This window comes from Idiotropiscis lumnitzeri, chromosome 18 (genome assembly GCF_059441095.1).
Source record: "Idiotropiscis lumnitzeri isolate Australia: NSW breed Sydney's pygmy pipehorse chromosome 18, RoL_Ilum_1.0, whole genome shotgun sequence".
Lineage (NCBI taxonomy): Eukaryota > Metazoa > Chordata > Actinopteri > Syngnathiformes > Syngnathidae > Idiotropiscis > Idiotropiscis lumnitzeri.
In genome coordinates, this window is record NC_142408.1 from 8,784,528 (window position 1) to 8,794,881 (window position 10,354).

The 10,354-nt window shown below is 40.9% G+C and overlaps 1 protein-coding gene across 1 annotated transcript; it reads left to right on the forward strand.

Annotated features, from left to right (window-relative positions):
- Positions 1–500: 500 nt before the first annotated feature.
- On the forward strand, positions 501–10,117 carry LOC148319405 (phospholipid-transporting ATPase ID-like). Its single transcript, XM_088280745.1, has 28 exons — positions 501–568; positions 1,717–1,799; positions 1,908–1,966; positions 2,036–2,149; positions 2,530–2,628; positions 2,739–2,800; positions 2,998–3,070; positions 3,231–3,301; positions 3,395–3,477; positions 3,545–3,703; positions 3,814–3,902; positions 4,011–4,204; positions 4,273–4,481; positions 4,550–4,593; positions 4,710–4,875; positions 4,967–5,155; positions 5,714–5,829; positions 5,906–6,070; positions 6,194–6,305; positions 6,405–6,510; positions 6,614–6,764; positions 6,881–7,064; positions 7,131–7,354; positions 8,108–8,191; positions 8,298–8,543; positions 8,688–8,826; positions 8,951–9,081; positions 9,237–10,117. Exons 2-28 carry the CDS (start codon positions 1,745–1,747, stop codon positions 9,495–9,497), a joined length of 3,585 nt encoding a protein of 1,194 aa, XP_088136871.1. The 5' UTR covers positions 501–568; positions 1,717–1,744; the 3' UTR covers positions 9,498–10,117.
- Positions 10,118–10,354: the final 237 nt, after the last annotated feature.

Genomic DNA, 10,354 nt, shown 5'->3' on the forward strand with positions numbered 1-10,354 from the left:
AGTCTTTTTTTTTTGCAACATGAAATCATATTTTCTGTTTTTCAATTAACTTTATTAAGGTAGCAAAAAAAAAAACACTAAGATATGCACATTTCCAAGTGTGTGCCACTTGCAGGCATGCACACTCACCTCAGGGTGTGTTGCATACCTGCTGAGTCAAGTCAAACCCACATGGTCTGCTCTGATTGGCTGGAGTCGTTCATCTCTACCGTTGTTTTACGGCCCATCCGCTATCACCCTGCAGGTCCAAAGATCACTTTATTGTTTACCCAAGCGGTTAGCAGTGAGGCTCACCTGTTCTTTCTTTTTGGAACCCGAACTCTTGACCGGTGTCTGCTCTCAAGACACCTGCTCCATCCTGCATATTTTTCATCCGGTAATTGGGGGGCTTCAACAGAACCATCTGGTTCAATACTCTGTACCAAATCGGAAAGTCCAAAGTGAGTACAGACAAGGGCCAGTGTTCGTTAGAAAAAGAGTCCAGGGAAGTGTGTGTTTCTTTTCCTTGGCCATGCTTCTGTGATTGTGGAAGACGCCAAAAGGACACCAGCCTTATTATTATTTTAAGGTACGTCTTCTGGATTAATGACTTTCTTAAATCAGACACGTAATAATTTACAGTAAACAATGAATCAAAAGTGTAAGTCTCAACCTCTTTAAGCCACGTTGTTTTGTCCTGGCTGAATGAAATCACATCAATAGTTTTTTCTTTTCCTGGATAAATTGCATATTAATCCAAATATGGCAAGATGAACAGCGACGGAAAATCGGAAGCAATAAAATGACAGCTTTATGAAAAGTGCACCTCTTTTTTATTGAAGTGATATAATAGTTGGAGATTTGATTCATTGTACACAATGCAAAAATGAGACCACATTTTCCACTTGCACCTCCGCTTTTAGATAATTATAAACATACATCTTTGACTCCTGATAAAAGTGAACTAAAAGACCATATCAGCACGTATAATCTTTGCGGTTATAAACTATCCGTCATACAGATTTTACTTCGGTACAAAGGGTTGAGTAGGGAGTGGCTGAATTTGTTCAGTCCTGAAAAACCGTAAGTCCCCCTACCCCCATAAATTGACATGCTTGCTTTTATATTGTGGTCGAAAATGCCAACTTTAACTGTCTTGGTTAGGAAGTGTGTTTTTTCTTTCTGTGTCAGAGACGTGTGCTTGAGCAAATGAGAAGTGAAACGCAAAGACCATTATTATTATGTTATTATTATGTTATTATGCTATTATGTATATGTAAGTTATTAAGTGAGTAGAGAACATTAGAAAATACTCCTACGGTTGTTCTACCGAGGATATTCCTTAATAAAAATGTCAATTTAGGAAGCTGGGACAGGCAACAAATTATATTTTTGCCAGCGTTTAAAGGTTGTTTAGTATTTTTAAATTGTATGTATCAAATATTCAATCAGTCCAATGTGTGGGACAATTCATACAAAAAAAGTAAAAAAATAATAATTTTACAGTAAATTTTTATCCGCTTTTTAAACTGTTACTTCTCGGGACACAAACGGCACTGATTTGGTGTAATGGTCCTTGTATTGCAATACATAATAAAAAAAATACCTGGTGGGAGTCATAATTACTTATGTGATTATTGTATTTAACAAAGAGGGAATCTCTGATGCCATAACCAAAGCAGTTCTCAGCTCCCTCCGTAACTTCCTGCGAGTATTATAAAGCTTGTTTTTCTTCAGCTGCACAATATGAAGGAACTGAGATAAAATGGGATCAGTGGAGTCCTACTTCGGTCAGCTGTGTGGGCAGCAACAAAAAAAGGGTAAGTAACATGTTAATAAAGGATTTTTAGGTTTAGTATTTCTATAATGGTAAAAACACAGTTTTATAAGAAACATTTACAGCATTTTTTTTTTTTTTTTACCAACAGAGGATGAGAGATGTTTGCGAGCCAACGACAGACCTTTCAACCTGTCCTTCCACTATGCTGTGAGTTGCCAAAATTAAAGAAATAACACGGCAGCGATGAAACCCGTTGCTCACTTCCTCCCTCTTCAGACGAATGCCATCAAGACGTCCAAGTACAACATCTTCTCCTTCCTGCCGCTTAACCTTTTCGAGCAGTTCAGGAGGCTTGCCAACAGCTACTTCCTCTTCCTCTTTATACTTCAGGTGAGCGTAATCAGACACATAATATAATTGTGCAAACTAGCCACAACTTGAGATGCACATGCAAGATTTAAATAAAATATGCATTTTTTTTTATGTTATTTTTATTATCCTAATGTAGTATGTTCATTTTATTTTGGTGTGCACAGTAACAACATGTGAATTAGGTTACAGCAGAGCTACTACTACTGTACTTTGATGCCGCCAGTCACCATAATTCACAATTTTTTGCACCGCACTTTTTCCATTAGCAGTCATACATGCCCATGCGTAACAATTCCTCTGCCGATGTGGTATGCTTTGGATCATAAGCTATTATTTATCCCTTATGAGTTTGCAGTTGTATCTAATTTGTGAACATGTGTATATGCGTGTGTTTGCAGCTGATCCCACAAATCGCTTCGCTCTCGTGGTTCACGACAGCCGTCCCCCTCATTTTGGTGCTCTCGATAACAGCGGTCAAAGATGCCACCGACGACATTGTGAGTCGGCATATTCTTTTGACACAAAAGTCACTCTTACGCAACAACCATGATAAATTGTCAGAACTAATGCGGCAAATTGTGTTCTTTCTGCCATCGAAATCAAACAGAACAGGCACAAGAGTGACAAACAAGTGAACAATCGCAAAGTGAGCGTTCTCATCGACGGAGAGTGAGTTATTCAACTCTTTGATATATTTGGATATTGCACATTGAATATTTACAATTAGAATCTCTTTATACGTTTGTTTGTAGTAATTTATTTAAAAAAAAAAAAAAAAAAAAGTCAGGTCCTGAATAATTTTTATTGGGTTGTCCTTAAATTCAGACGTATACTTTTTATTCCTGAATTTGTTTTCCTTTTTGCAGTCTTGAAAGTGAAAAATGGAGGAATGTTCAAGTTGGAGATGTCATTAAACTGGAAAATAACCAGTTTGTCACAGTAAGTCCCTCAACAATTTGCAAGCACTGTATTCAGAGATATTCCATTGCTGCTTATGTGTTCATCGTGATGCTCTGACCTCTGACCTCATGACTGACTTCTTACTTTTCGTTTACTTTGTGGAATTGAATGCTTCTTGTTCTCTATTTCTATTTTCCAGGCAGACCTTCTTTTGCTCTCGAGCAGTGAGCCTCTAAACCTGGTCTATGTGGAAACAGCAGAACTAGATGGGTGAGTACATGAGATTCTGCATATTTGATTTGCAAGTCATGCCGTCTGGATCTTTGCCCATCATTGTTCACGTGTCCTCGTGGTCTTCGCCAGTGAAACCAATCTAAAGGTGAAACAAGCACTGACTGTCACTGGCGAGATGGGAGACAGCATTGAAGCACTGGCCAGCTTCACTGGTGAGAACTTGAAATGATTTGGTACTTGAGAGCGACACATTTTCATATTCTGTTTCATGTTTCTCAGGCGAAGTCAGATGCGAACCCCCAAACAACCGCCTCGATAAATTTAAAGGGACACTCAAAGTCGATGGACAAGCATATTCTTTGGACAATGACAAAGTGCTTCTACGCGGGTGCACTTTAAGAAACACAGAGTGGTGCTTTGGACTGGTTATTTTTGGAGGTAAATTAATCCACATTTATACAAAATTTTAAGAGAAATTCCCTTCAGAGATTCCAATCAGAAATATACAACATGCGTGATCAAATCAACACGTGATCCAACTTTTGCAGGTCCGGACACAAAGCTGATGCAGAACAGTGGCAAGACGACGTTCAAACGCACGAGCGTTGATCACCTTATGAATGTCTTGGTGCTTTGTGTGAGTTTCTCTTAAGTACAAAATGCAATGCAACTGTGAGTGTCAAAGCCACGTGTTAAGAAATGCAAATAATCATACGACTGCAACCCCCCCCCCCCCCCAAATCAGATCTTTGGCTTCCTGGCATCCATGTGCTCCGTTCTGACCATCGGCAATGCAATCTGGGAGATAAAAGAAGGCTCGGCGTTCACTGTGTTCCTCCCTCGGGAACCTGGCGTCGATGCTCCTCTCTCATCATTCCTCACCTTCTGGTCTTACGTCATCGTCCTCAACACGGTGGTGCCTATATCGCTCTATGTCAGGTGTGTATTCTGGCTCATGAAAAAAAAATAAAAAATAGTTTTCCTCACGTTTTGCTTCGATACGACAGTGTGGAGATCATCCGTCTCGGGAATAGTTTCTACATTGACTGGGACAGGAAGATGTATTACCCCAAGAGTGACACTCCTGCTCAGGCGAGGACCACCACGCTGAATGAGGAGCTGGGTCAGATCAAATATATCTTCAGCGACAAGACTGGCACTCTGACGCAGAACATCATGGCATTCAATAAGTGTTCAATCAATGGCAAAAACTATGGTGAGCAAATTATTAAAACTACATCGGAATAAAAGCTGAAATAATTTCTTTTTTTCTGTATTCTTCAGGCGAATTGTTAGACTTTTCAGGACAAAGGATGGAAATAACAGAGGTGAGTTATAGAAACGGTTCATCCAGAGATGAGTTGGCCGTATTTTGACCGTGGGTCCCTGTGTTCATGTCATATAAATTGTGTAATTTTTCTGACACGCAACTTTCTCTCTGTAGAAGTCACCGAGGGTCGACTTCTCGTGGAACCAGCTGGCTGATCCAAAGTTCATTTTTCATGACCACAGTTTAGCACAAACTGTCAGGGAGGGCAACTTGGAAGCTCAGGCCTTCTTCCGTTTGTTGGCTCTCTGCCACACTGTAATGCCCGAAGAGAAGAAAGAGGGTGAGCTTCTTCGCTACCGTCGTCCTACGTGCGATACGAAACACATGGTCCGACGATGTAACCACATTTGAAATGTCTCCTTCGTCACCAGGAGAACTTTACTACCAGGCTCAGTCCCCTGACGAAGGAGCTTTGGTCACCGCTGCAAGAAATTTTGGCTTTGTGTTCCGTTCGCGGACACCGGAAACCATCACAGTTGTAGAGATGGGCGAAAAAGTAATCTATGAACTTTTGGCTGTTTTAGACTTCAATAATGTGCGCAAGAGGATGTCGGTTATAGGTGAGATTGTCACTCTCTGGCCACCCCAACACCTCAGAGAAAATTTTGAAATGAGACATTTTGATGCCATTTTCACATGGATTCTTTGACCCCTTGAAACTCTGCCACAAATTATTTGTATTAACTACATATTTCAAAGAACACATGTAAAATTGATAAATATCAATCACAAACTAGACTTTTTTTACCAAACTTTTACAGTGTCATTGTTTATCATACCATCCAGGCACGGTTACATGAAATAAAATACACCAAGTTTACAAACACACTCATAATGCAAACAGAGGAACAAACCTAAGGAAAAGAAAAAAAAATAGAATTGTAAAGAATTACATTTTTTTTTGTCATTATGCTATTTAGTTATGATTAGTATGTATGAGCCATGAATCGCAGTATGCAAATTGGCCTTGGCCCTCGGTGAAATTTGTTAGCTCTGATTGGCTGTTTCAGAAATAACGTTGCTTTTTACTTCAACTTGTTTGTCCTTGATTCTGAGTGTGATGTGACCATCATTGTGGATTTGTGTGAATTTTATGTCATCCTTGCTGTGATTTCCAGTGCGGAACCCTGAGGGGAAGTTGACTCTATACTGCAAAGGAGCAGACACCATCATCTACGAGAGGCTCCACTCCTCCTGTAACAAACTAATGGACGTCACCACCGGACATCTCAATGTGAGGTTTTTTGGGGGGTTTTTTTGTCTGAAAAGTCCTAATCGATCATCATCGATGTTTATACGCCGACCCTTAGGAGTATGCAGGCGATGGTCTCCGCACATTGGTTCTGGCTTACAAGCATCTGGATGAGCACTACATGAAGGAGTGGATGCAGCGTCACCATGAAGCCAGCACCGCCATTGACGGAAGAGACGAGAAACTCGATGAACTGTATGAGGAGGTTGAAAAAGACTTGTTGGTTGGTACACTGACTCAGTCTTTTACTTAAGACATTTTTTTTCAGATTAAACCAGATTTTTTTTATTTACCTAATCATTTATTTATTTTTTTTTTTTTACAATTTTACCATCTTTTGACTTAGCTTCTGGGAGCAACAGCTGTAGAAGACAAGTTGCAGGACGGTGTCCCTCAGACAATTGAGCAGCTGGCCCAAGCTGGCATCAAAATTTGGGTGTTGACCGGAGATAAACAGGGTTGGTAACTTTTTTTTTTTTTTAATTTATTTATTTATTTCTTTATTATCAGTTATCTCAGTGTGTCCCTAACCTGAACAAATCTTAAAATCCCATCAGAGACGGCTGAGAATATTGGCTATTCTTGCAACATGTTGCGAGAGGAGATGAAAGACATTTTCGTTGTGTCTGCAAAAACTGCTGAAGGAGTGAAAGAAGAGCTAGTGTAAGTGAGCTAAAGTATGTATATAATTAAAAAAAAAAAATGCTCTCATCACGACTATAAGCATCACACGAGGCACATGCCGTCTATGCTGTCCTGTTTTTAGGAGTGCAAGGAGGAAAATGTGTCCCGCCGCAGCCGAGGCACCGACTGTGAACAAAGCTCGAGCAGGCCTCTTCTGGCTTGAAAAAAAAGAAACGGTGCATGACGACCAAGTGGATGGGGAACATGCCCTTGTTATAAATGGACACAGTCTAGTAAGTGGGCTTTTCATCACCACTTATAAAAACATTTTACACAAAAGAAAGATTTGACTTCATTTCTCCACCTTAACCAAAATGCTTCGTTTCCTCACATTCCACTTGGTCCTCAGGCCTTTGCCTTAGAAAAAGGTTTGGAGTTGGAACTATTGAGGACAGCGTGCATGTGCCAAACGGTGATTTGCTGTAGGGTCACTCCACTACAGAAAGCCCAGGTTGTTGAACTGGTCAAGAAATACAAACAGGCGGTCACTCTGGCCATTGGAGATGGAGCCAACGACGTCAGCATGATCAAGGGTAAAGTCACTCACGGATGATACAAAAGTGCGAAGAAAAGATCCCAAACTGCTGTTTGTCTTACAGCTGCTCATATTGGCGTCGGTATCAGTGGTCAGGAGGGCATGCAGGCTGTTCTGTCCAGTGACTTCTCCTTTGCCCAGTTCCGCTATTTGCAACGTTTGCTGCTGGTGCACGGACGCTGGTCATATCTGCGCATGTGCAAGTTTCTGCAGTATTTCTTTTACAAGAATTTTACGTTCACCTTCGTGCATTTCTGGTATGCCTTCTTCTGCGGCTTTTCGGCACAGGTAAGGGACATTCAAGATCTCTAAGTTAATGACTGTTGTTATGCTGTGTAAATTATTTCTGTATTGTGTTTTTATGATAAAGTAGGTGGACACGCATTATTGCGTAATTGTAGAGATGTCATTTTGTTATGGACTTACTATACAAATCCCTCCCAGCAGTGGAAAATGAAGCTTCAAATTTCCTTCATGAACAAGTTGTATTTTTTTGACTTCTCTAGATGGCACCGTCGGTTTAAATAAAGAGATTTAAGAAATAGCAAGTCGGTGTAATTTCAGCCCAGTGCTGAACAGAGAGAGCCGTCTAGAGGAGGCACTGATCCTTGAGTTCTTTGCCAGTTCTGGGTGTCTGGCCTCGGCCCCCTGTGTCCAGATGGGGTACTGCACCATTGTGTAGTATTACCTAGTTACGGGAAAATGAAACTTCTAGATGGTCAGTATTGTAATGGAAATTAATTACATTCCCATCTTTAATCCAAGAGTGCCATGAAGAGGAGTCAAAAAACATCAGAAATGCTTCATGGAACTTCATTTGTCCATCACTAGTCTTATCGTTAGAAATCATTTGAACCACACTTAAACGTCCTCACCATGGATCAATTTGTCAACCCAAGGCCTCAACATTATAGGCTCCTAGGCTCATCAGAATACTTAACTTCCAACGTCATCAGAATTTTTTAAACAAGGCCTTCATTCATAATTCAAGGAAACGGTTCACATTATAATCTGTTGACCTTTTGCTCTTCTAATTCACAGACCGTGTATGACGAGTGGTTCATCACCATGTACAACCTAGTGTACACAGCCCTCCCTGTCCTAGGCATGAGTCTTTTTGACCAGGTACGCGACAGTCACAGGACACTTGATTAGGGACACCTGCATAATACAATAAGATCTGATGCTCTAATGCGCAGTTCAATTCTTTTCTTCCTTTCTTTTTTCACAGGATGTGAATGATCGCTGGAGTTTCCAGTATCCACAGCTCTACTCCCCGGGACCTCTGAACGTTTACTTCAACAAGAAAGTGTTTGTGCGCTGTATGATCCACAGTTGCTACAGCTCACTCATCCTCTTCTTCATCCCATGGGCGGCTATGCATGACACAGTCCGAGACGACGGCAAAGACTTTGCGGACTATCAGTCCTTCGCTTTACTGGCGCAGACGTGTTTGCTTATTGTGGTCAGCTTCCAGGTAAGGAATCCATTTTTCACCTCGATTTAGTCACTGCATACGAATCATATATACTCCTTTGTAGCTTTCGCAGTCTGAAAAATACAAAGTGCAAATGAATGTTCATTAAATGTGTCCTTTATATGTATGGACAATATTTCCCAGCTGTGTCTAGACACCCATTACTGGACAGCTGTGAACCAGTTCTTTGTGTGGGGCAGCCTTGCAGTATACTTTGCAACCACATTCACCATGTACAGCAATGGCATGTTCCTAATCTTCACCTCTGCATTCCCCTTCATTGGTAAGACACTGCAGCTTACTAAAAAAGCCTTGCAAGGACAATTATCATGGTACGACGAAATAAACAATTGAAAAAACAAAATGGTACTGCAGTGACATTTTCTTTCACGTGTTTGGGGCTGCAGGTACAGCGAGGAACTCTCTGAACCAGCCGAATGTGTGGCTGATTATACTCTTGACAACGCTCCTCTGTAGTCTGCCAGTGGTGGCTTTCCGTTTCACTGTCATTCAGCTTCGTCCCACCGTCAATGACAAGGTATGAAAATGCTGATTAGTAAGTCGCACTTGAGAAGTAGAATGGAGCCACTGGAGCATTTGATCTCATTTTCAGATCAAATTGTGTTTGACGCATGCTGGCATATACAAACAAATTAATTTAGTCAAATTAAATAAATGACTTTCTCTCTACAGGTGAGACATAAGTTGCGTAAGGAGGCACTGCCAGCCCCTGTTCCTCGTCGTCCTCCGGTCAGGCGAATCAGCACCCGGAGATCGGGGTATGCTTTCTCCCACTCTCAAGGCTACGGCGACCTGGTGACATCACGAAGATTCCTACGTCCTCGAAAGAATCGGCCCGCCTTGTTCCAACAAACAGACTCCCCTTTCGCACAGAACCAGCCACAACACTACCGCACCATCACAGAGGAGCCAGAGCAGCCAATGCGCCACTAGTTAAAAGGTACAAACGCAATAAGCTCTCCTTGTGGGGCTTACTTGCATCAGAAAAGTCGCTGCATGGATGGGTTTTGACGCAAACTGTTATACAGTTCTCATATGTATACCGTGATTATACAGTGGATAGCTTATACATTTCCATGGGGTTTCGCAAATTGCCGACGCAACGAAAGGGTCTAGCAGACCCATCGACCGATTTTCAAAATTCTTGGTGCGTTATGCTTTGGTTTAAGTTGCCATTCCAACCAGATCCAGCATTGTGACCGACCTTGCTGCATTTAATTTTGTGTGCTGTTTACCAATTAGCTTGGTAGTTTACTGAGAAGTTTGGGAAATAGTCAGACATGTACTGTAATGTGCATTTTTAAATTATATTACGTGATGCTCTCTCTGGTTTATAGGCGGAAAACACTAGGGTCTGAATTTGACACCAGATCACTTAATTTGTGTTTTTTTTTTTGTTGTTTTTTATTCAACTGCCTTTGTCTACAATTTCAAGTGCATTTTGAGTTATCTCTGTTATTTTAATTGTGTTGGATTTTGTTGTTTACATGATTATTATTCACAATATTGTTGTATTATTCTGCATTCATGTCATTTAAAGCTTTGTTGAGTCATTTCATTTCACTTTGTCCACAAGCACGTTACAGTAAACGTGTTTTTCAGTTGCAGTACTACCATAGTAGCACTAGAGAGCAGTGTTGCATTTGAACAATTTTTTTCCTTCCCAAAACCAGAAAAGTTGCTCCTGTTTAAAGGAATATTTCAACTGTCGCCATCATTTCACTCCACCAGAATAACTAATTACTTGGCATTGACAGAAACTTGTTGTCGTCTGGGGAAATACTGTAACT